A 26,621-nucleotide genomic window follows, 5' to 3' on the forward strand; every position below is an offset into this window, starting at 1 on the left:
GTGCCACTGGAACATTCTTATTTATACCCTCATGAGACTTATAATAAAGTATTTGAATGTAGCAATCAATTATAAATTAATCTACAAAATCTCCTAAATTACAATAAGTTTCATGCGTGGTAAGTGGTCACGCCGATATATATGGTCTATGGATATTAATTTCTGAAACTTTACATCAACAAAGATGTTAGAATAACACTGGTACACAAAAGCTCAAAGAATAAAAATGCGAAACTTAATCATAAATATAGGTTTATTCTAAAAATAGTAGCGTTGCATTTACCGCATATTATCAATTATATTACACATTATAAGATCTAGTTCATAACAAGAGTCTACTTTGGCATTAGCACTTGGATTACAATCCATTTGTTCTAATATTTCAGTTGGCATTTTGAAGTTTGATTCAATTTCATTTTGATCTGGTAAACTTTGGAGTGCATTCTGTAATATGTCTTGTACCTTATCTAAATGTTTCTGAAATCTGAAAAAGATAAAAAATTAACTTTAATTACTGATTTCAGTGGCCAACACTAATGTATTAAAATTTTAAGGCCTTTTTTCTTATTATCAAGAATGAAGTACCATTAACTGGTATCATTATTGACATGAGTGTAGTTTGTGCAGTACTACATTGACAAATATTAGGTCCTTACATATGAAATTGGCGTTTTTCGTACTGGCCACTTTAATCACGAATTTCTCCTCTTTGGTAAGGAATTCCAAATTCAAATTTGTACAGCTATAGACTCATGTATTTGTGGTTCGATGACCGTCATTCATTTGTTTTTTTTCTTCTGTTTTTTTCTGTTTGCGTCACTCATTTTACAAAATGGAAAACTTAAAATATCGCATTATTTACGAGTACGAGTTCCGCCGTGGCACTAGTGCTGCGGAAACGACTCGAAGGGTGAATGATGTGTATGGCGGTCGTGTTGCAAAAGAAAACACAGTTCGTTTTTGGTTCCAACGTTTCCGTTCTGGAAATTTCTATCTCCAGAACAAGCCCCGTGGACGGCCTGAGACTCAAGTTGATAATGAAGAGTTGAAGGCTATTGTGGAAGCGGATCCGTCGCAAACCACGTCCGAGTTAGCTGCAGGCTGCGATGTTAGTGATAAAACTGTTTTAATTCACTTGAAGCAAATTGGGAAGATTAAAAAGCTTGAAAGGTGGGTACCTCACGAATTGACTGAAGCAATCCGGCAAACGCGCGTCGACTGTTGCGTTACATTACTAAACCGGCACAATAATGAAGGTATTTTAAACCGAATCATTACCTGTGATGAAAAATGGGTTCTTTACGATAATCGGAAGCACTCAGCGCAATGGTTGGATCCTGGCCAGCCAGCCAAATCCTGCCCCAAGCGAAAATTAACCCCAAAAAAGTTACTTGTAAGTGTTTGGTGGACTAGTGCCGGTATTGTTCATTACAGTTTTCTCAAATCTGGCCAGACTATTACGGCTGATGTCTATTGTCAGCAATTGCAAACCATGATGGAAAAGCTAGCGGCTAAACAACCTAGGCTGGTCAATTGCTCCACGCCACTGCTGCTTCACGACAACGCTAGACCACACACAGCGCAACAGACGGCTATTAAATTAGAAGAGCTTCAATAGGAAAGTCTAAGACATCCTCCGTACTCCCCGGACCTTGCTCCAACAGATTACCATTTTTTTCGAAATTTGGATAACTTCTTGCAAGGGAAAAAATTCAACTCCGATGGGGCAGTCCAAATCGCCTTCAAAGATTTTATTGATTCCCGTCCGACTGGTTTTTTTAGTAAAGGGATCAATGAACTACCTATGAGATGGCAAAAGTGCATAGAAAATAATGGTTCATACTTTGATTAATTAAATATATTATATTAAAAAATATTCGACTTTTTGTTCCTCCCATACAAAACGCCAATTTCATATGTAAGGACCTAATATTACCTCATTGCTGTCTCAACCCGCTGCCTCTTTTGGAGTTCCATCATAACTCTAAGGGTCTCTCTTGCTTGATGTGGCCTGAACTCATTCAGCAAATGGTGAATGTGTATGAATAGTAAGCTTAGGTCTTCAACTTTTTCAGCTCTCTTAGGCGAATCTGGACAATGAACTAGTAAATCTAACAGATCTAAAAAGTTAACTAATAAGGAGTGGTTCAATTTCTTTAGCTCACGACGTCTTTCAAAATGCATAGGATATAAACGACGAAAGCCCTGAAATTATCAAAAAAGTATTGGTCATCCACCATTAACATTCAGAACTTTTCAAGCATGTTTTTATTTCTAATAACTTACTTGGCTTTCTAATGATCTTATTATAGTATCATCAGCATTGAAGGCATGTCCAAACATTGAATAAGAATCATGGATAGGACGTGGTGGAAGCGGTGCACGATTTCTGCGTACATTATCATCTGTATAAAAGTTTATGTATTGCATCGGTGGCAATGGTAAAGAACTGACTTGAGCAGTATCAGAAGACATTTTGAAATTAAGTTAAGAGGTAACTAAAATTAATAGAAGATCTTGGAGATACAAGTAATGAAATTAAGAATTAAGACAGTTAATGGAACTTTCTTATAATTAATAATATTTTCTTCGCTCAATTATCTAGCTCAACAATGACAAATAACAATGATCAATGACAGTTGATTTTGGTTGGTTGGTTTCGTTTATATTGACAGCGTTGAATGCTTGACAGAACAGAATAGGTCAAAGAGTATACTCAAACGAGGATATTTGAACACGTGAGCGAGGTGCCTACTTGTGGACCTAGCACGAATATTTCTGACTATCATCATCATCATCATCATCATCAGCTCACTATACGTCCCCACCGAGGGGCTCGGAGCCTACCCCAATTTAGGGGTGATTTCTGACTATCGCCTTCAGTTATTAAAATTAGTATGGGAATTTGTAGAGGATCTTATGACATTTTTTGACGTGGATAAGGGGGCTCTAGTGAGCTGTCACAAGTTAGTTTGACTTACGCTGAACTGTTCAGGTAGACTTGTCGGTCTATAAAGTGAGTTAGCTCACGTAGAAAAAGTTAATTATTTCTGTTTGACGCTTTTATTATTTTGGTTTTTGATTAAGTTTTATTTCCCTTACTATTATAGTCTATCAAAAGACTGTAATAAAACGGTGAAAGTTGGACAAAATCTCTTTTTAAGATTTAGTGGTTTTTTTATTTCGGAATAGTAAAAAAATAAATACATTTTAACTAAAATTACGATAGTCTACATAGGAGCTATCGAAATGTGTTTTGCCTGAACTTGGGCACATCTTGAGCGCAAAATGGGCGGAATCTATCTGATCCACCCAATTGTCTTTGAATCGTTTGGGTTTGGGTGTTTCACTTTCTCGCCTTTTTTTTTTTTTTTTTTGTAATCTGTCAGTCTTTTAAATGCTCTTTGATCTGCACTCTGCAGAGTTAATGTTATGTGTTATGGTGATATGGTGGTGATTGTGATAAGTTGTTTTGTTTTAGAGTGACTAATTAATAGTAGTTTTTAAATTGGTTTAAATCCTAAACAAAAATTGCAATGTGCTGGAGTTAAGTCTGACAGGTGTTTATTTTTTAACAAATTTAATATTTAATTTTGAGAGTCGGCCCTACGGCCGGTTGTTGTTTCATGTTCTTTCCTGATTTCATTTTATGGCGAATGGTTTTTATTTAACTGAAAATTAATAACATTGAATTGCAATTCACTAAAGAAGTCATTGCTTTAAAAATATGAATAACAACGGATAACTTATTCTATTGTACTGTGCGTCCACAACTTGTAAATGAAATAATAATTAGTAACTAAAACAATCCTGTCTTTGCGTATATTTGCTATTACGATATGTCTATAAATTTTGATATGAGAGTTTTTTATCATTTTGTTTCAGTTTTAAAATGTCCACCAAAGAGGAAGATGAGGTGATATGCCAAACGTTTATGATTAAAAGATCTCAAAACAAGAAACTTTTTACCCCGGTCAATTATCGGAAAAGGTTCTTGGTTCTTACAAAGAAAGCTCTTATTTATTATGACTCTGATAATCAGGTGAGTAATGCCAATAAAATTTAAATTTACAGTACTAAAAAAAATATAGGATATTATACCTAATATGTTAAAAATGCATTATTGTTTTTTTTACTATTTTTCATGCTTGCCAGGATTATTTATAGTCACTAAGGTATGAAGTTTAGGATCTGTAGATCTATTTGTAGTGAAGTTAAATTAAGTTAGTTTAAAATTACTTGTACAAAGAATGTGCATGTTTAAGATTACAATCTTTTTGTGCAAAGGTGTGTGAAAAACATACATTTTTAAATTACCTATCTTTTATTATTATTTTATGCATGAGCAAATTTAAGCTAGAACTATAAATGTTTTTGTATTTAATACATAATATTTTTTTTTTACTTTTATTAATGAAAAAACATATCATCTGTATCCCAGGGGGTTAGATGGAGATTTTAAATTTCAATTTCTCATGCAATTAAAAATATTTTTTGTAATATTATTTTAATTAGTAAAACTAAGCTCACTATGTCAGTACTAGACTGTTAACAATGATATTCAAGTGTCTATTAGTATACTAGTCTAGTCTACTAGTATCTGACAACATATTTTTTTTAAATCAAAATCGACTACAGAAGTAAAAATAAAGCAAAGAAACATGTTGACATTTAGAAAATTTTGTTAATGACTTGTTTAGAATTTGAGAGAAAATTTTTATTTAATCTGGCAGAGCATACAATATCTTCCACTGTGAAATTAATATGACTTAGTTAAACGCGTAAATTATGTTTACTGGTTGAATAAGATCATAACATTTTAGTGTACTTTATATTTCACCTTACTGTTAGTTTGAATTTAAAAACATAGGTATTTTTTGTGTGCCACAAGATTCCTTTTGTTCAACATACCTTTTAACGGGTTGATGTGACTCATGCTGGTTCAATAGTAACATTATTAGTAAATGATGTTTCATAGGTTACGTTTTATGAGCATAGATTAACTAAGTTGTTAAAATAAATATTATTTTCTAAATCAGTAAGTATTACTGGGATATTCACATAGTTGATGTTGATGTGCAGAGCAACTGTAGATTGTATATAATTGCTGGCTTATATGCTTTGGAAGACGGTAGACTAATGCCAGGTCATATTTCAAATAGACTGTGTCTCACTGGTTGGTAAAATCAGGATAAAACTGACTAATCTAACCGTTATAAGAGAGTCTTATATTTTAATGTTGTTTTTTTTTTTTTTGAAAGATTTGTGTGATGCTTGTTTTTATGATAGCTCGGTAATAATAACATTAGCGAGTATCGAAATGTTGTTAAACTCGTGCGATAAACCGGAAGGTATAGTATTAGTCATTGGGCACAGCCGGTCGCGTCTACTACTGATACTGCGTGCCTCACACCAGGAAATGCAAACAGGATTAAGCAAGGGGTCACAAAACTTCCTGAGGGAATACGATCGACGCATAATTCAGCTTATTTAGAATTTTATTCGAATTTTCTTTTACTAGGTTCACTTTTTTGTTGTGCGGCGTAGAAGTATTAATTTTACTAATCAGCGTGAGTGAGAAATGAAACAGTGAGACTATGGCTATAATTTAAATTTCTGTTTTATGTTAGTAAAGTATATTTCAAATACCGTTTGTGTCATGTAAATGATTCGTTATTCCAACAAACAACGTAATAAGTGAAATAACAATCTACAAATTGTTATTATGTACAAAGGAAGGATTGATAGAAATAATTAATGAATCGCCAAACAAATAATTAAATAATAAAAGAGGTCTACAATACAAATACTTTAGAAAATTAATTGATCAAATAACGAATTCACGTTTACATCAGACAATGGTTAATTGCTTTCATTATCTATAAATCCGTTAAATTTTACAGCCGTAACACTTGTATTAAAACGTATCGAGCCTAGTTACTCTTAAACGAGGTTTAGGCTAAGCGTCATCTGCGCCCGGTCACCTCAAGCCTGGTAAATCTGTAAATGCTTCAAGGCAAACAGTGACTACTCAGTCACAAAAAAAGTCATATCATAGTTATGGAATATGATTGACGTAACGGCAAATTAAATGAATGGGTATTAAATTATAATAATGTTGGTGATCTCATCTCATTTAAAAATAATGAATAAGTACAACCAAATTCTTAAATCTATTCTATTCGATAATCATAGCCATAATTTTTATATTAAAAAATAAGTAAATATTAGGATAATAAATAAAAAATACTTTATAATAATGTTAGAATAGACGTGTACTATATTTAGTCAGGTCGCTATGTGATAGATTCTGAAAAAGAGATTATGATAAAAAACTTGCAAACTATCGTAGTTCCATTGTGCAACTCAAAGAGCTCTTGAGAAGTCTTTGAAAAACGAACAAAAGCATGATAACAGTGGAAGCGGAAGATAGAACCGATGCGTCCAGGATAAAATGAAAATTTAAATTTTATTTTCAAGATACCTACTAATTCTCAAATTATAAGGTAATGGTGATTATTTTCTCGATGTCAAAAATAATGACAGGAATGACGATAAGTTTTACACAGCGATTTTGGTCTCAGAAACCCACGGTAAGCAGGTAACGTTTTAATCAGTATGTAAAACATCAGCGTATTATCACATCACTACGCTTTATATTTTACTAGCTGTCGTCCGCGACTCCGTCCGCGCGGAATTATAAAAAAACCTTTTAAAGTAGCCTATGTGTTCTTCCAGACTATGCTCTACAACCGTGCCAAATTTCATCAAGATCCGTTGAGCCGTTCCGGAGATACCTTCAAAGAAACATCCATCCATTCATCCTACTAAACATTCGCATTTATAATATTAGTAAGATAGATTTAAAACTTTATGCAATTAGCCACTGTTGTCGCAGATAATATCATCGGAAACCAAGATGAACCCGGCAAAGAAATTTAACGTTTATTTTATGAGACCGACATTCCGATTAATAACTCAATTACTATTTTTTGAAGTATCTAGGCAATGTACCATCAACACCTCTCATGTTGATATTTTATCTTAGCTACGTAAAAGAACATAGAAATGACATGTAGATTTATACACCAAGTTAGCTTAAGAACTTCAACAGTATCGGATATTTTCTATCATTACTGTTACTTTTCTTTTATAAATCGTTTGCAAATATTATTAAGTTTTTAAAATATCGGACAAATCTTTTGATTTTAATTAAAAATGTCGGGGCGAATATGTGGCGGAATTGAAGTGTGAGTAGGGCTCCGCGCATGTGCGGTTTGGGCGTGTCTGTCGGTCGTAGCCGCTTGCCGGCAGTTCCGCACCGGCACCGACGTCTGCACCCACACACTCTGCGACACTTCTGCTATCCTGGTATTGGTAATATATTTTTTATATCTATTCATATGCGTTTTATGCATAACTTGTCTAAAACATATATACAATATATGTAGAGTAGTTTCCTCTTATTTTTCACAACTAAAGATCAACGAACCCATTGATGAAATTGCGCGTTTCCATTTTCTGATAGCAACCTACGCAAAACATTTATGGTTATAACTAAAAAGGCTCGGTTTGTGTATTAACAATAGTGGTGTTATTTAGTTTTAGTAATTAAAGTAAGAAGTAATTATCTATGAGTTTGATGAAATGTAAGCTATTAGTTTGTAGGCACCATATTTGGTGCTGGTAACATTATTTAGTCAAAACAAATGACTCCTGATAAAGTAAAACTATGTCTGCTTTTCCTATTAAGCGGTTTAATGTGTCTTGTCAAGCATTTCGGACATTGTGTTTTGTTTTCAATTTTGTTTTATTAGTGAACCTACGTCTAGTGATGATCAAACCAGTTTTAAAGAATTTTACTCTTAATAACAATATAACTGAGATTTATTACTTCTGTAATCTGTATTATCTTTCGACTATTTAAGATGCAATTAATCGTTAAAAGTTGTTATAAGTACAGCATACGTAGCGTAGTACTTAACCCCAAATTATATATTGTATTTTGTATTTAATTTATACTTGCGTTGCATTCATATTTATATCTGTTTGAAATTATTTCAATCGATCATATACTAAAACTATTGAACTGAACTGCAGATTGTAGAAAACCATTACTTTTAGGTCTCATAAAGTTTAAACACTTTACTTTTGAACAGTATACTCGTATAATACAACATAATTTAGGTTATCCTAGATTTGTGCTATATCATAGTCTATATTGGTTGGACGTCAGCAAACGTTGTACGATATACGCAGCAAGTAGACATCGCGTTCAATTCTTGTGATAAATAAAAGCTCTTTGTTACGAAAGAACAAACATTGATGCAATCCATTATTCTTATTGGAACAGAGAACTTGAATGGGGTATAGTGGAATCACTCGTCATAACAGACGTGGGGGAACGACCCTCCGTTAATGTACGCGCGGCTCGCGGTTTCAGTTCACACAGTCCCTATCGCACTAAGACATAGTTGCCATGTTTAATTTAAAAAAGTTTCTAGTTCGGAAAAACAGAGAAAAATTTATGGTATAAGATATTTTTTTCTAGTGCATTTGTAAACTTTTATTTGAGTCTTATGCTCTGTATCTTTAAATATGGAATGAAATTTCGCAGTGAGATCTAATCAGTCAAGTCGATTAGGCTGCAGGCTGCTAATTGCTTGCCAGTTGTTGGTGGAGCTACAACTAATCCTTCCTGCCTCTATTGATTAATAAAATTCCAAAAATAAAACAATTTCTTACTCGAAAAATAACCTATATACGCGTCAATATCACTTGCGTTTTTCATACGAGATAAAATATTAAAGCAGTGAGCAGTTATTACGAAGTGCCCTTGGCGCGCGCTAATTGTTCTTAAAGGGTTCAGCGTCTTTTCCCCATGTTATTTTCTCTTTTGTCTTTTTGTGACTAGTGTTAGTGTCTTTTTGATGTTATATAAATATTTTTTTTGTATTTCATTTATTTTCCAACATTGCTAAAATGACTTGTATTGTGGTTGTATAAGTTTTGCTGTTTGTACGATTATAGCTATATATGAAATGAATTCATTTATAAAATTTTACAACAAGCGAATTATAAGTTTGCAGTAATATCAGAGTAAAAGCAAATGGAACTCTTGAAATTATACTTCGCTATCTCTTACCGAATCAAATTAGCAATCCGTCAAGAGCGTTCATTACCTACTCCAACTTTTACCAATTTGTATTCTGAATCTACTAGCTCTTTTTTTCAAAAGCTCAATTTATTCAATTAAAAGTTTAATTTTAATGTAATTTTATGGTTAAACAATCCTTTTATTTCTAGAGTTATCATAAATTACGTCAAACTTCAAGTTCATCTTTTTATAGTTATCAGTTTAAATTGAACCAGAATTTCCAAAAAAGATGTACCTATTAGAGATGCAGATATTTATCATCCAAACTTCATGTATAAATTGAAATACATCGGCAATGTTAATATACGGTTACCTGTAAAGTCGTAGGAATTTTGCAAGTTTACGTAATTTACTTTAACTTAACTTTGCGAACTTAACTGTGGGCATTGATTTGACTTCATTAAGCCGGTAGTTCGATCCGAATCCAATACTGGAAGTTCACCCCGGTAGGCAGGCAGGAAATCAATTTACCGGTGATATCTGCGGACGAAATAAGATTGCTTTTCTCAACTTAGATTTTGTTTCTATTGTGAACCTTACTTCAAGGAAGTTCATGTGTCAGAGACTAATTCTAAATTCGTGAACACAACTAAAAGCTATAGGAAAGTTATTTTTAGAAGATTTCAAGCAAAATTATTCTGTCGCTGATTTTTTAAAACCATATTGGTAACGTGCAACTCGAATCTAGAATAATATAGCAGGCCACTCACAAACTACCGCCATTTTAAGAGGGTTTAAAAAATGAAGAGTGTAATTAAAAAATATTTCTAACATCGATTAAGGAACATGTGCCATATGCTTTATGTATGGAAAGAGGGGTAAGGTATACGAAGGAATTGGTAGTCACACGAGCTGACAATTTTCACATTCAGATTTTTGTTTGTGCCGCGCTGCATCGAAACCAATTAGCGCCAACTATAGCGTAAAACGATTTTGCATTGTGACTCTGTTTCCGAAAGTAACCTGTTATTTATTGCTGCGTTCATAAAAAATATATTTCAGCTTTCCTTTTTCCTGTGGGAACCTTTATAGTTATCTAGCTTGGAAGACAATGTGACGAGGGGTCGATTTTAGTCGAATGCATTGTTAATAAAAACACATGATTATAAAACGGTCTTTCAAAAGTAACTTTTTAGTATAGTATTTGATGTTTAACTATTGTTTTCAAATTTAATTATCGTGTATAAGATTTATAGGACTGTGTTTATTTAAATCGCTGGACTTTACATATCTACAATTTAGTTATTGCTTTGCATTGCATAAATTGTTTGCAAGTGACATTTACAGAATACGTACTTACTAATGTGATATCTTAGATTTGGTGTACTAAATATTTTTTTAAGATATGCGACTTCTTTTTAAAAGAGGACACTGTTCCTGCAAAATGAGAACATTTAGCTTTATTGTGGAGTCGGGACTGGCTCGACTCAATGACAATTTTGTCTTGAAGTATGTCTCCGCCAGACCACCACATCTTTAGAGGAGCGATCTGCGCTATAAAATGTAAGATAAAAGAACCTTGCTAACATTTTACAATTGTTTGTATTTTTTGGTTTCTTATAACTTTTTTTTTTTTCAATATTTTTTTTTACATAAAATACAGGATCATTAATGGAAATGCGACTGATAGGATTACTATTCGTACTTTGATCAACATCATCTCCCTGTTCCTATCTCACTCTATATACCCTGCGTGGGCACAACAGGTTTTCGTCATCCAAATCGTTCTTTCATTCCTCATTTCAGTCGCACTCCCTTTTTAATAATCATGCTTCGATATTTGTATCCAATAAGTTTTCTAACTATCGTTTTTTTTCTTATAGATGTGGTGTACTTGCCACTATTATTTTACATTCGTTATTTACTAGGGTCGCACTGCATTTATCTATAACTTCAATAAAATGACGAGAGAATTATCATCGTATGACTAACGGATAGAAAAAAATGCGGCCATCTTGTAAAGCGCAGTAAAAAGCACCTCGTGAAACCTCGCGCTGTGAATGACTCATTCTCTCACTACAGCTAATGAGCCGCTTTACTTACGGCAAAGCTTGGCATATTTTTAACTTGTTCTACTTATAGCCGTGAAATTTTTTCCTGATTAAAAAAGTAGAATGATGTTCTGCTTTTTAGTTAATAAAATAGTGACATGATTAATTTTAGGAATAATAACATGCGAACAAGCATTTCCTGAATGGCAAACATTGTTATCTTTCGACCACATCACCACTTAACATCAGTTTAGTTCAGTGGGATCGTTGTAAGCGCTAGTTTACGCGTTATAAGAAAAAATATGTACAACTGGCGGTCGCCCGTGACTTCGTCAGCGCAGAATTCAGGAAAATATGCCCGCGTATTAGCTTAACTATCTTCCCGTTAAAGTCCCGTCGTAATCGGTCTAGCCGTTCCGGAGATTACACTGAACAAACTCTGCCTTGCGAAGAGACATAAAAATGAGTTTTCGTTGTTTCCAACGCAAGTACATCACATGTATGAAATATATTTTTTTTCTCGATGTTAAATAAAAACAATTAATTGTTTTAATATGTAAAGAAGGGGATTTGTATTATTGATACGATAAAGTTTGATTTAGACTTTGGTGGAACTAGACAATTGTAGCTATTAAGAATCTTTCTTTTTCAAACATTTCTCTTATTACAAATCAAGCAAACCATGTCTTATGATTTTAAAATATCTGAATGACATGTACAAAAAGGTAAAAGTTTTTTAAGTTAGTATTCTTTTTCGCAGAGTTTCGTAAGCTTTTTATAAAAATATACACTTGCTTGTTTTTACTTACAAATAGTAGGTTACCAGTAGGGATTGCAATCCGGCGTCATTTTCAGTCCGGCCGGATACGACCGGATTCCCATCAATCCGGCCGGATCCGACCGGATCCGACCGGATTGATTAAATCAAGATGATTTTCGCTTTTTAGTACAAAATAAGTAAGTTAATCAAGTGTCACTGCACTTATACTCGTATGTAGGTAGTTTATTAAAAATAAATCACAAATATATAAAATCGACTTTATTTCTTAACCAATGTTAAGACAAATAGACAACAAGAAAACAATTAAAATTTAGTAGTGTAGGTAACTAGTAATAATTTTACGACGTAACGAGTAGCTTAGTCTTTCTAGATTTCACTTTCACAGATAGATCAATTTATAAGTAACAATATTAATTATCAAGTAACTATAATATCTAATAGATACAATTAACCTTACGTAATTAACTGAAATGAGATCAAAATCATTATTAAAGTATTTGAGAATGCTAACAAACAAGTCTTATAGGTATTTATGATTATAACAGATACCATCATGATTTGATGAATCTGTCGAACGAATGAATGGCAAAAATTATCACAATAATGAGTTTAGAACTCTTTAGTTTAATCAAATTACGATAAATAATTATTTTAAGTAATAATTGTAAAAAAATATAAGTATTAAAAGAAAATCAATATTGATTTTGAAAATAACATCGTAGAAAACAAATATTGTTAATTGTGTCATCAGCTAAACGACTTCTAATAGAGCTGCAAATATTATATATACGCACAACGCATTTAAAGTACTCTACTCATGCAACAGCTACATTATTTTCCCACAAACTGCTAGCACCGGATCCGGTTTTCGGATCCGGTATATTGGTACCGGATCCGGTAACCATTAAATGATGCCGGATCCGCCGGATTACCGGATCCGTTTTTCCGGATTGCAATCCCTAGTTACCAGAACTTGTTGATATCGTTAATTAATTCTAGAAAAGACAAATGTTAATGTTTCAAAGTTTAAATATTCTTTTTGTTACTACCAAGAACTATAGATATTGATAGTTGGCGCCGAATATTACATTCCGGATGCAATAAAAATATTTTTGTACGATTAAATACCTTAAGCGTAAAAACAAGGACAGCTGGTAGCTCCCTAGATCATTACCTGACTTCTAAGAATTTCTGGTGCCAACAACAAACTTTCATGCTCTTATGTGATAGAGACCAATTATAGTTTTGCAACAATGAATCTTTAATTAGCATTTGTAACTAAGTTACCTTATAATTGATCTTTTACAAACTTATTAATGGAGGTTCGTGGTAAGGATAATTTTGTTACGTCACTGTTCTTGTCAGCCGATAAGTTGTCGAAACCAACGCTGGATTCCCCGGCGTGTTTCCTTTCTCGTTGGCTCCCTGCCATGATACGGTTTACTGCACCTTCCTTAATTTATTTCACTCAACCCCAATACCTACATTAAACGTTCATGTAAAACTTATTCATTTGCATTGCCTGAATACTTATAGATAAGAACATAGTATAATTTTTTGGTAGTAGCTTTGTTTTTGAATGTAAACAGAATATAAGAACCAAACATTTCGCTCAAAAAGTTCTACTACTGGTAGAGTTTCGGTTGTTTAGTTTGACACTTGTGACAGATAGCGGTACTGACAATTTGGGCAATTATGCTTCAAATATTTAAAAAAAGTTCCCGTAATCTCTGCTCCACAAACAGTATTATATTTGAATCTCTGGTTCAGTTTCATAATATAGACCGATATTATTTTTTATTAGATAATGTTAAAATTTTCTATGACTATGTAGCAGTTATGTAAAACGGTGTATTCAAAAATGTAAACGAGTTACATAAGCGATGTTATACAGAGTTTTAAATATTACTTACTCATATGATTTGTTGTGTTCGTGTAACAACAATAATTTATTCGTTTTTTTTGTAGAGGCGGAAAGAACGCGGTCGCATTCCTACGGGTACCATTCATACCGTGGAGCTCGCTCAGTTGGGCGAACTCAGCAAACAAATACCAGACGAGGAAGGCGACAAAAGTCCCTTGTATAGGTACCCTTTTCAGGTACGCTAAGGCATATTGTTTTAATTTTGTCAAGTAGCAGTTGTAGTAGTTGTTTAAGTAGTAGATTATACATTTAGCTTTAAATAAGTAGCGGTGTTTATGTGTAGGTATCGTATACGGAGAACAACACAGATTACACACTATACCTAGTCGCCGGCGACCACAGTGAGAGACTGCGTTGGATCCACGCTATAAGAACTGGTATGTATGTTCGACAATGATCATTAAAAACAAATACTAAACTTCGCTTTTTCATATCGCCAAACGCGCGAGCAGATCACCCGATGTTAAGTGACTTCTACCCGACTTCTCTATACATATAGACATTAGACAACACGATGTCTTAGTTAAGGCTCGTTCAAGCAACTAGCCAGTCTCAGACAGGAATTGTTTGGTAACTTGAATGCACAATACCAATTTCAACACCTGGGTAATCACGTTATTGGAACCATCGAGAGATATTTGTTTTGTCGTATATACGTATGTTTTTACCTCGTTTCTGAAACATGGACTGACTAATCTGAGTCAATTTACAATAATGAACAACGGTGTTCAGTTTAACTGCGTTACTCAAAAATAAAAAAATAGATTAATTTTTTTAAAATAGAGAGGTTTTAGTTTTTTATAGGCAGTCTGTTTTAAAAGCAAGCAATGTAATGTTTATCATATAAATGAATCTTTGCTATAATCATTATGCAGGCGTTTGCTTTTTCGCAATATGAGATATAACTTCTATAGTTATGCTTATGATGTATTCTTTCCTCTTTTAATGTCATTAAAAAAGTTGTGATTAATTGTTTTTTGATTATTGGCATGATTTCGAATTAAAAAAAACGCTTTTAAGAGCTTAGCAACAAAGTAATATTACCCATTGTGTTGTGTTGTGTATGACTAAATTTTAGACATTAAAAATTAACGTGACAAATTAAAATGCTTCATAATAGAAATCTTTGACTTGGTTTATTTTCCTTTTTCTCTTCTCGAGAAATAACGAAAGTTGGATGAGTAAGCTTTGGGAGCTAATTTTATACCGTTCGATCTCTAGTAACCCCGGTAAACTTTTTTATTTCATATTATTCATGCATTGCGTTAATCATGACTTAATTTAGTCCATCTTAAACTTGTTTAGACTATTTATTGCTGTAGGTCACACACAGAGAGTCACAGAGATCAGACACAGAGTAAATGTTTATTACCGTGTGTTTCTGAGAACAAAAAAAATTATAATATGTTTAAACGGAGATTTTGATCCTAGAAGCCTACGGTTAGAGAACCAAATTACCTTTAAACGATCATGAATTAACCACTAATTGACTGAGTACTGGAGTTAAAGTTTAAAATTTATATCAAGGAAAGGAAAAAGTAAGGGTTAATTTAAAAAGTGTTTTAAAAAGTCTATTGTTCGCTCGAGAAGAAGTGTTTGTAGCACCTACATCGTCCTCGCTTGAAAGGAAACTGTCGACTAAAAAAATAACGTAGTATCGTGTCACACCTTTGTTACCGGCATAGTGAAACTTTTTGTACGTTTTATTACTCTGGCTAACGTTTCAATTTGAAATGAATTTAAAAGAGGACGAAGAAGATCCAGTTTCAATAAAACATTACTTTTATCCGGTTGTTCAAACGAAAGGAATCTGTTCACACATATGAAATACTAAGATTAGGTACACTACAACCTTTAACCTACTAGCTTTGATGACAGAAATAACGATTCTATAAAAATTCAAATTAGGTATACTAATAAAGTTTAAGGCAATTTTGCGTAGGAATTGTTTTTCATTTACTTTATTTGTGTGTTGGGGAGAATACTTAAATATTTTGTCATTATTTAAAAGGATACGACCCTTTCATTTATATAGTAATCGCCTTCGCTAGTGCGCGGGTACCTCACCCCACATTACTGTAAATCTGTTAAGGGGATGATGCTTTCGTGTGTTAGGGTAAAGGGAGGTTTAAATTTTATTCAATGCTAAGTTGAAAAAGTTACTATAGTTTTTGCTTTTGATAAGAATAGATGCGATCTTCTTTTTTGATTTCACCAATGTTTTCTTTCTCGTTAATTTTATAAAAAAAAAAAAAAACATTTGTTTGGGATTATGTAGTTAGCTAAATTGCAAATGTAGTATTGGTTATCAATTATGGAATTAACATTTGAAATAAAGTCTGTAGCTGCATCTAGATAGGAGCATTTACAAAAATAATGCAATTAAAAACGTAGCATCTGCAGGTGTGAACAATGAATAGGAATTGTAAAGTGTAAGAATCCCTGAGAAAAACTGATCATAATTTGATAAATAGATCAACACCTGCCTTCTGTGAATTATTTTTTTCCGCAAATAAGAAAGACGTAGTTATTTTGCCTTGTTTTTTATGCAGATTCGCAATTATTGTTATAGCACAGAGAAAAATCATTTATTAAATAATTTTAAGTAGCTTTACTACGTGACATTAATGCCAAAACATGACTAGCGGAAACGATGAAGGTAAAATTTAATATGCAATGCAATGACTTGATTACTGACTTGTTCACAATATGAATTCTATATTATCACGGAATTCTACAAGCATGTAAACAACAGACTTTTGATAGAGTTAAAGCAAACTAGAGCCTTACATAATTTGCTATAACTGTAAGAAAAAATTTCAAGCCTTTTGCCCTTTCTTTTATTTTTTATTTGTAAACAAATGAGTCGGCAATTTAGCTGTTACTAATAAAAATTATCTATGGTATTTTTTTCTGTTAAGGCATTTTAATCTAAAAATTGTATATTTAGTGGACAATTATTTTATAACAATAGCGCTGTTGCAGTGTGCGTGTCGAATTCCCGCCGCGCGCGCTACCACCCGGCGACGTGGTGCGCGCGTCGCTGGGGCTGCTGTCAGGACGAGCGGCGCTCGGCGCCCGGCTGCTCCCTTACCACCTTCTGGCCACTGCCCGAGCCTCCCGAGCCGCCCGACACGCGTAACGACCTCATACTACCACTCAACGATTCCACACGTAAGTAACTATTACTGTTTAGCTAATGAACACATAAATCTTGTAAACAAACAGTCTTCGGAATTGTTATTATAAAAATATTATTTTAGTACGTATTGCATATTTTAGAAATCGCGAGGTAAAAGTAATTGCATACTGAAACCTTTAATTTGGATTTGAATCTATTCACTTAAGTTCAAATTGGACACCAGATCACTGTGCTATCGAAGCTACGGTTATCCTTATCAAAATAAATCGTTTAGGCGCACTATACGATCACCTTGACATGCTTTAAGTGTAAATTTGTAAAACAATACACCACTTTTTACATACGCATTCACTTAACTTTTTATATTCAAAATCAATTTTGAAAAAAAAAATTGCCACAGTTTTCTTTACGTAGAATTAGAATGACTAATTTTCTTATTTCAAGAACTCTCTTATTAATAAAATGTTTATGTATATTACAAACATTATTGAAGCCTAGTTTTACGAAATTGAACTAAGATTTTTTTTGAATGTAAGATGATGATTTTGTCTAACCACCTCAATATAAACATCGCCTGAGTATAATTAATTACATAATTATGAGTGGCACTTCACTCACTTTAAGTGACGACTAACGATGTTATTTCGGTCGTAAAAATTGACCACTAACGATAAAATGCATATTGTTAATTACAAAACTAGCATCTATAGAAGTAATAAGCGTATAGAGGCAGTTATTTGGAGAATCGCTTGGCAAGTATTAAGATTTTAGTCCAAATATATTATCTTCCAGTACTAGCAGACATATAATTTTGTTATAACATCACGACAATTCTATTACATTCTTATAAAAGTGAATTTGGGATCTCACTTTTATTCATCATCTTAAAAGTAACAGTTGAATATTAAAAAATGTTGTACTATTCGGCAACCATGTCAATGTAGAGTTATCAATAATTTCTTCGCTGGAAATTCGTCCCTATTATTAATGTGTTAGGTCTCTGCTCAAAAGATTGCAAAGCTTTATTCAAGTTTGATGACGTAAAGCTTTCGTCTTTTTCACTCTTTTGGTTTTTAAGGCCTGTAAAGTGAGAGGCAAGGTACGCCTGCGCGTAAGCATCGAACGGTGAATGTAGGCCGCGTGCGACCATCTTTAATACGCTCACTGCTTCTCTCAATATGTAAAGGCTCGCTCTCCGTGTTTAATACGTTCGAATTTTATTATTATACAACTCAACGATATACTCCACAGCGTTCTTGTAACTTTAAATTTATTTTAATTTATTCAGATAAGTCAACGCAGACAAATGAATCTATTTTATTACGGCATTATTGTCTATAAGTTCTCACCTCCATATCCAGATTATTAAAAAAATGTATTAACACACATCCGCAAATTAAAATTACTGTACTAAATAGAGGTACAGGATGTTATTTGTAAATTACATAGGAACAAGAATGTTACAAAACAAAAGGTATTCTTTATCTGAAACACAAGTGGCTATTGTATTGCATTTGATTATAATTATTCTTATACAATTTGACATAATGGATTTATTTGACTCGAATATAGTGCTTGTTGTAACAGTAAGTGCAAGCAAGCATTATGTAGCGCGCCTTACTCGTACCATGCAACGGTACATTGACACGTCGCACGGAGCTCGACAGTCGACAGTCGACGGTGCGGCGCCGCGACGGACGTCCGTTCCTAACTACACATGTTGCAGACCAAAGTCGACGACACCATGGTCACCAAGAAGAAGTCCAAGATACCCTGCCTCTCACTCTCCTCCTTCCTGCCCGCGTTAGAGGGTAATGCTTCAGATAATTCGGCTGACCTTTTTTTAGGCAATGGCCTCGTCAACACCGGTTGCGTTCACTCGCTGCACTCACTTTCTTGTCTCTCGATCAGGTGTACTTATTGCAATCGGTTTGTGTAAAGTGATACGGTGTTTGTGTTTAAAAATTTTGATATTCGGTGAATTGCGACACATTTACGGTGATATCGTGTTTCTGTCTGTTGACCAGTGCTCGTGATTGCAATGATGTTCTTGCAGTGTGAGATATTCTGGATTTGTTTGTTGTTGTTATTTTATTTTATTCATATTATTACTGATGTAGGGAAATTTACATTTTTTATTTATTATGGTTTAAGTTTTATTTTGTACCAATGTCTAGATGAAAAGTACCTAGGTATAACATCTTGACTTAAAATTATGACTGATAAGTATTTAAATACACGAATAATAAATGCTAGACATTATCTTTGTTATTAATTACATTTTATTTAATTAAAAATAAGATTCCTTGCACCAAAACATATGCACATATTATAGTGAAAAAATAATATAAAACTCGAAAAACAGTTACCTTTAAAGGACCTTACTCATTACACAACTGAATTTAGTACATTTTTGCCAACAGCACGCTGTTGCAAGGATAACCTCTCGTTGACTTGATTACTTACGTGTTATTTTGTATTTTATATCATTATTACCTTATTCAATATGTCACTTGTTTTAAATATTTTACTTTACGATGTTACCTTTTGATATCTGTACTAATATTGCAAAGCTGAAGTGTTTTAATACGTTTGTGGTAGATTATGCGAACCGAACCTGAAAGAAATGCTACACAGTATAGCCTAACTATTCTTAATGAAGGTACACGATACCTTTTTAAAAAATAAATTAAGCTGAAACCATTCATTATTTTAAAGATTTCAGCTTATAGTCGTAGAATATCTACTTTGTGGATATCGATGAAAACTTGCGCGAAAAATAAAACACTCCTAGTTGTTATTAAAGGGTTGTTATCCTTAACAATAAACAAAAACATTTTCCTACAATCACTGAAAGAATTACTGGGTACAATAGTAATGAATTGTTATAATAATAATTTATGTACATAATGTATAAACCTCATCTCGGTAGACTAAACACTTAACAAACATAAATGAAAAATAGGTTAACATTTCCTAACATTTTAAATTTTTTAGAGATACCAATTTCGATGTTAGAACGGATTATATTTTTCTAGGTGGTCATAAATTTTTTATATCCTATAAAGATACGCATTTGTTGAAACAAATATCATCCGCTAGGTTGATGGTTGGTTAACAATTATTCCCGTTTTGTCATTTTGAACAAATTTTACAATCGCTAAATTGTACATGAACCAAAAATGTAATAAACGATAGATTTTCGATAGACGCGTGTTTCTACTGACGAACACGGACAAAACTTGTCATCCCTCTCATGCCTAAAAAAAGCGAAATACCAATATATTTTAATGTAGGGACATCTTTTTCCAGCGGTGACTGCTGCGGTCACGATGCCAGGGGGAGGCGCGCCCCCGCCCGGCACGCCCTCTTCCAAACCAAAGGTGTGCACAAGATAGGTTTATATAACAAGTATAATTAATCGACGTGTAATGAATTTCTATAGAAATTAATTTCTTATTTATTTGGTTTCAGGAGAAACAGAAGACCAAAGTAGTGGTGGCGTTATATCCGTTCAAAGCCATCGAAAACGGCGACCTTTCGCTGGAGAAGGTATGTCCAATAGGAGCCTTATTACTTTCGCAACAGATAAGTAAGTTGTTTTTATTGCAATTGCTATTGAAGGCCGTTTCGTTTTAGGGCGCGGAGTACGAAGTGGTCGATGACTCTCAGGAGCATTGGTGGAAAGTTAAAGACGAACATGGGTTAGTACATCATTTTATTTTCTGTTGAACTTTTTAGATGTAATTTTTAAAGTTATGTTGCTTTTTAAATTATCAGGTGTGAGTGCTTTGCGGGAAAGTAATATGACCTAAAATTATGAAGTAAATAGCTGTCACCCGCAACTACGTCCGCGCGGAATTAAAAAATAAACTTAATTATTAGTCAATGTGTTCCAGACTGTGTTCTATATCTATACAAAATTTCATTGAAATCCATGCAGTCGTTCTAGAGATACCTTGGAACATCCATCCATCCATCCATTTATACATTCGCATTTATAATATTAGTAAGATGACCGCGAAATATAAAACAATACGCCATGCACGGCGCATCGGAAGTTGCTTTTCCTGTTACGATGTCGTTATATTAAAGGGTTTTTAAGATACTGAACAACAATCTTCTACACGTTTTTTATTTATTGAAGTCAATTTAATTCAAATCACTGCTTAATATTTGTGGTCTTTTGTTAACATAACCTAAAAATAATTTAATCCTTAAAAGAAACTGCTTAATCGATGTGTTGTCAACAACATCACAATCAGCTATACATAGTGTTCATTAAAATAAATTTAGTCTTAATCTGGTAATGTAATTTATAATTTCAAACGCCCATTTTGTATGGAAAAATATTAACATAAGTTTTTGGGTATATTGATACACAGGCGAGTAATTAATGGATAGTGGGCAAATAATTTATGATGATGTCATGATCAATTCATTCTACGATGTGCTGTTTCTATGTCGATTTCTTCTTACTTATACATGAAAGATATTTATGATATTACTGAAACTGCATTATCAACTTGTATACAAAACATGGAGAGATTAGATTTATTTGTTATAATAACTTTTAAATAAGTTGTGATTCGTCAGTTTTATTTAATAGTGACTTCAAAACCTTGAAAACATATTTCCAATTAATATAACGTCATAGTTATTTGAACATTATATAATTTATTAAATCTAAATTTTATTTATATCTATATATATAAAAGAAAGTCGTGTTAGTTACACTATTTATAACTCAAGAACGGCTGAATCGATTTCACTGAAAATTGGTGGGCAGGTAGCTAAGAACTAGGAAACGGACATAGGATCATTTTTACCCCGTTTTCTATTTTTTATTCCGCGCGGACGGAGTCGCGGGTAAAAGCTAGTATTTAATAGTTACTGTTTTAGATTTTTTCTCTCCCTTTCTCACTTATAATGATTCTTAGTAATTTGTGTTATGTTTAATTTCAGGTCCGTAGGTTACATTCCTAGTAATTACGTCAAAGAAAAAGAAACGATAGGTTTACAGAAATATGAGTAAGTTATAATTTCAATTATTTCATTAGCTTTAACCATTTGTTACTTTGTTAGAAAATCAACTAAATAATAATAATTTTTTTAGGTAAATTTTGTTTTTTTTTTTTTAATTAATTTTTTTTTTACAGATGGTACGTTGGTGAAATGTCTCGGCAACATGCTGAGTCATTGCTCAAGCAGGAGGACAAAGAGGGATGTTTCGTTGTACGGAACTCATCAACAAAAGGAATGTACACATTGTCGCTATATACCAAAGTGTAAGTATTGGAAACTATTTTCATTATTTTGTTACAAAGTGTTTATCATTTTCATGTTTTACAAATACGAATTCATATTGTAATTTGTACTCAAATATAATCATTAACTTGTAAGATCCATTGGCTGTATTAAAACACATTGTTGTCTCTGTCTTATCAAAAAGAATAAAATAGATGGTAATATATTTTTATAGAAGTCATTCGATTGAGGAAATCATGCTAATATTATAAATGTAAATGTTTAGAGGTATGGATGGATGTATGGATCTTGACGAAATTTGACACAGATGTGGAGCGTAATCTGGAAGAACATATAGGCAACTTATTACGTTTTTTTTTTAATTCCGCGCGGACGGAGTCGCGGGCGACAGTTAGTACTCAAATGAAAGTCTATTTTATAGCGTTTAAATTTACGCACTTGGTCCTCATTTATGAAACTGTCAAGAAAAGCAAATAGAGAAAAAGAAATTATCCGGATTTTTTTTAAAGATTTGGCTAAATTGATTACTTATGTTAGACTGTGTGTTCAGTATCCACCCGCAGACGAAGCACTACCACATAAAGCAGAAGGAGAGCGGCGAGTACTACTTGTCGGACAAGCACTGCTGCGCCAGCATACCTGACCTCATCAACTACCACAAGCACAACAGTGGAGGTCTCTGCTCGCGCCTCAAGACCACGCCCTGCGACCGGCCCCCCGCCACCGCAGGACTCTCACACGGTTAGTTATATCATTTTATCATTGCCCCTTTCCATCAAATCAACTAACTACTGTAATGGGAGGCCTTATTTAGTCCCCTTCCCTTCCCACCCGTTTCTTATAAGGTAAGGATGGGGGAATATGATTTGACGGAATGGGGACGCATAGGAAGAGGATATATCTTCTTTCTGTGCATCCCCTTCCCTGTCGATTAAAGGTATGCAACACATCTGTGATTGCGGATGTCTATGGGCAACGGTCGCTTCGCTATTTAGGTAGATTTAGCTGACTGCTTGCTCGTTTGCCATCTTATGATATAAAAGAATCTATATCTATATATATATAAAAGAAAGTCGTGTTAGTTACACTATTTATAACTCAAGAACGGCTGAATAGATTTGTCCGAAAATTGGTGGGCAGGTAGCTTAGAACCAGGAAACGGACATAGGATAATTTTTACCCCGTTTTCTATTTTTTATTCCGCGCGGACGGAGTCGCGGGTAAAAGCTAGTATATAATAATGTTGTAATGTCGTTTGCAGACAAATGGGAGATAGACCCCAACGAGCTGGTGCTGCACGAGGAGCTGGGCGCGGGTCAGTTCGGTGTGGTGCGGCGCGGGAAGCTGTTCGGTACGCGGGACGCCGCCGTCAAGATGATGAAGGAGGGCACCATGTCTGAAGACGACTTCATCGAGGAAGCTAAAGTTATGACGTTAGTATACATCGATATATCATTAACAGCCGCACTCACTATCGTTAATTGCTCATTAAGGGAGGCCTTTAAAGTAGATCACTGGTACTAATTATATTGAGCGCCTCTCTTAGTGACCATTATTTTTTTAACAGTAAGTTTAAAATTAACGTTACAATTAAAATAACTAACTCATAGAAATCAACTGTAAAGTCATCTAACATACTATGAGAAAATGGACATCAACTTTTGCAGTGTTTTTATATTTAAATTCCCACTTGCTGTCGTGAGCGCGGAATTAAAAAAAATGTTATTAGTAGTCGATGTATTGTTCCAAACTATTTTTCTATATCCATGCCAATTTCCATCGAGATCCATGAAGCCGTTTTGGAGATACCTTCTAACAAACATCCATCAATCCATTTCACATTTATAATATTAGTAAGATTGTTTGTTATGTTTGTCTTTTCTAAGATATGATCTTACTTTATGATTTATCTGGTTATGTTGATGCAGCAAGCTGCAGCACGACAACCTGGTGCAGCTGTACGGCGTGTGCTCGAAGCGGCGGCCCATCTACATAGTGACTGAGTACATGTGCAACGGCTCGCTGTTCAACTACCTGCGCCGCGCCGCGCCCGACCAGCTCGGACCTGCGCTGCTGCTCGACATGTGTCTGCAGGTAACACTTTTACTAACATCATCACTAACATCACCATCATCAACATCACCACCACCACAACCACCAACACCATCATCACCACTACCATCACCATCATCACCGCTACCATCACAACTACCATCACCTCCACCATCACTATCATCATCACTACTATCACCACCTCCATCATCACCACTACCGTCACCACCACCACCACTACCGTCACCACCACCACCACTACCGTCACTACCACCATCGTCACCATCAACACCATCAACACCACTACTATCACCACCGCCATCACCATCATCGCCACTACCATCACCACCACCATCATCACCACTACCATCACCAAGCAACACGTCATATGTACCAAGTCGTTGTCGAGAGGCAAACATAGAAGAACCAGTTCTTCCTGCGTTACTAATGTCTGGTATTGGTCTCCATCTTGACCAAGAATAGCAATTTATCTATTTTATATGGATGTAATTATGAGCGTTTTTGACAATAATCTGATGGTTATAGACCATATTTAAATGTACGATACATAAGTATTGATTATTTCTTGTACTTTCAGGTTTGCAAAGGAATGGCGTATTTAGAAAGGCATAACTATATTCATAGAGATTTAGCCGCAAGAAATTGTTTAGTCGGTGAAGCTAACGTTGTCAAGGTGGGAAAATTAAAAATGTTTTTAAAAATACTACAAAAATTATTTAGTTTGTGTCGTTTTTCTAGTGTAAATTTCATTACAGCATTGTAATATAATTTCAGGTAGCGGATTTCGGACTGGCTAGATATGTATTAGACGACCAGTACACGAGTTCTGGAGGCACCAAGTTCCCTATAAAATGGGCCCCACCTGAAGTACTCAATTATATGAGATTTTCATCAAAATCTGATATATGGGCTTTCGGTAAGGATATATTTATATAGATACAAATTTAAAACTCAAAGGAATACGTCGTGTGTACGTGTATTTGACTTTATAAATTCGTAAATAGTTTTTAATTCTGTTTATCTATATATATAAAAGAAAGTCGTGTTAGTTGCACTATTTATAACTCAAGAACGGCTGAATCAATTTGTCTGAAAATTGGTGGGCAGGTAGCTTAGAACCAGGAAACGGACATAGGATAATTTTTACCCCGTTTTTTATTTTTTATTCCGCGCGGACGGAGTCGCGGGTAAAAGCTAGTTAAGAATAAAATTGTATAAAATATGACAGTTGCCAGCGTTTAACTCTGCGCGGAATAGAAAAAAATCTAATAATAAATATAGCCTATGTCAGCCGAAGACAGTGTAGCTAACAATTAAATCTTTCGTGTTTATAGTATTAATATGGAATATATTGCAGGTGTTTTAATGTGGGAGGTGTTCACGTGCGGCAAAGTGCCGTACGGGCGCATGAAGAACAACGACGTCGTAGACATGGTGCAGAAGGGACAAGTGCTCGAGAGGCCCAAAGGGTGCTTGATTGAAATTTATAATGTAAGTTACACTCTCTTCGTATCATTGTACTATTCCGAATAGTTTCATTTAAAGATTTCTAATTAAATATTGGAACGAAGTTCCTTATCGCGCGTTGTGAAAGGGGGCTAGACGGAAATTTTTTTTACGAAAAGTTGTCACGACACTTTTTGCTATATCACCATGGCAACGACGTGACAATATATAACGAAAATTCATAGAAATAAAATGTACTTCTTGTGAAGACTTAAGTTTTTTATTCATAGAATAAACATTGGTTCCTTCACTAATTAATTGAAAGGAACTTCGTTCCATCCGGGTGTCCCTTGACAGCTCTCAAGTTTTTTTTATAGTTTATTTGATTTAGTTTAAAACCTCTTTTCCACTAAGCGTCTATCTATTTGTATGGTAGGGGGCGCACTGTTAAACGAGCTATTGGTGATGATGTTGGTGTTACAGGTGATGAGGGCGTGCTGGCGGCAGTCACCGGACGAGCGGCCATCATTCCGCGCCCTGAAGGAGGAGCTGAGCGCGATGCTGCGCGACTGACTGCGCCTGCTGCTGTCGCTGCTGAGTCCCCTCGCCCCCGCCCCCGCCCCCGCCTCGCCCCGCCCACATCGCACGCCCCGCCCACACGCCTCGCCCCGCCCACATCGCACGCCCCGCCCACATATCACGCCCGCCTCCCTGCCGCGCAGCAGGCACAAGGTACACGCCTCGCCAGTGTGAACTACTACTGTGGAAACTACATAATGTCTACCAGTAACTATAACCTCTTTAAAATGTTCAAATGAAAGAAATTTGTTTGGTTTATT

General features: G+C 34.4%; 2 protein-coding genes across 4 annotated transcripts; one reads left to right on the plus strand and one right to left on the minus strand.

Annotated features, from left to right (window-relative positions):
• Positions 1 to 257: 257 nt before the first annotated feature.
• On the minus strand, positions 258 to 2,592 carry LOC106708536 (mediator of RNA polymerase II transcription subunit 7). The gene is made up of 3 exons (XM_014500071.2): positions 2,287 to 2,592; positions 1,937 to 2,205; positions 258 to 484 (listed from the first exon to the last, which is right to left on the minus strand). Exons 1-3 carry the CDS (start codon positions 2,473 to 2,475, stop codon positions 280 to 282), a joined length of 663 nt encoding a protein of 220 aa, XP_014355557.1. The 5' UTR covers positions 2,476 to 2,592; the 3' UTR covers positions 258 to 279.
• Positions 2,593 to 3,436: 844 nt separating this feature from the next.
• On the plus strand, positions 3,437 to 26,397 carry LOC106708527 (tyrosine-protein kinase Btk29A). Of its 3 annotated transcripts, XM_014500062.2 has the most exons (17): positions 3,437 to 3,560; positions 3,886 to 4,042; positions 13,898 to 14,029; positions 14,137 to 14,230; positions 16,839 to 17,027; positions 20,308 to 20,378; positions 20,470 to 20,547; positions 20,635 to 20,699; positions 21,961 to 22,026; positions 22,155 to 22,283; positions 22,814 to 23,004; positions 23,525 to 23,696; positions 24,192 to 24,357; positions 24,914 to 25,009; positions 25,111 to 25,252; positions 25,694 to 25,827; positions 26,266 to 26,397. In XM_014500062.2, exons 2-17 carry the CDS (start codon positions 3,893 to 3,895, stop codon positions 26,353 to 26,355), a joined length of 1,965 nt encoding a protein of 654 aa, XP_014355548.2. In that variant the 5' UTR covers positions 3,437 to 3,560; positions 3,886 to 3,892; the 3' UTR covers positions 26,356 to 26,397. The 3 variants fall into 3 exon arrangements, with proteins under 3 accessions (XP_014355548.2, XP_045533835.1, XP_045533834.1); XM_045677879.1 differs by lacking the exons at positions 3,437 to 3,560; positions 3,886 to 4,042 and adding an exon at positions 7,329 to 7,371; XM_045677878.1 differs by lacking the exons at positions 3,437 to 3,560; positions 3,886 to 4,042; positions 13,898 to 14,029; positions 14,137 to 14,230; positions 16,839 to 17,027 and adding an exon at positions 18,671 to 18,806.
• Positions 26,398 to 26,621: the final 224 nt, after the last annotated feature.

The sequence above is a fragment of the Papilio machaon genome, chromosome 5 (genome assembly GCF_912999745.1).
Source record: "Papilio machaon chromosome 5, ilPapMach1.1, whole genome shotgun sequence".
Taxonomy (NCBI): domain Eukaryota; kingdom Metazoa; phylum Arthropoda; class Insecta; order Lepidoptera; family Papilionidae; genus Papilio; species Papilio machaon.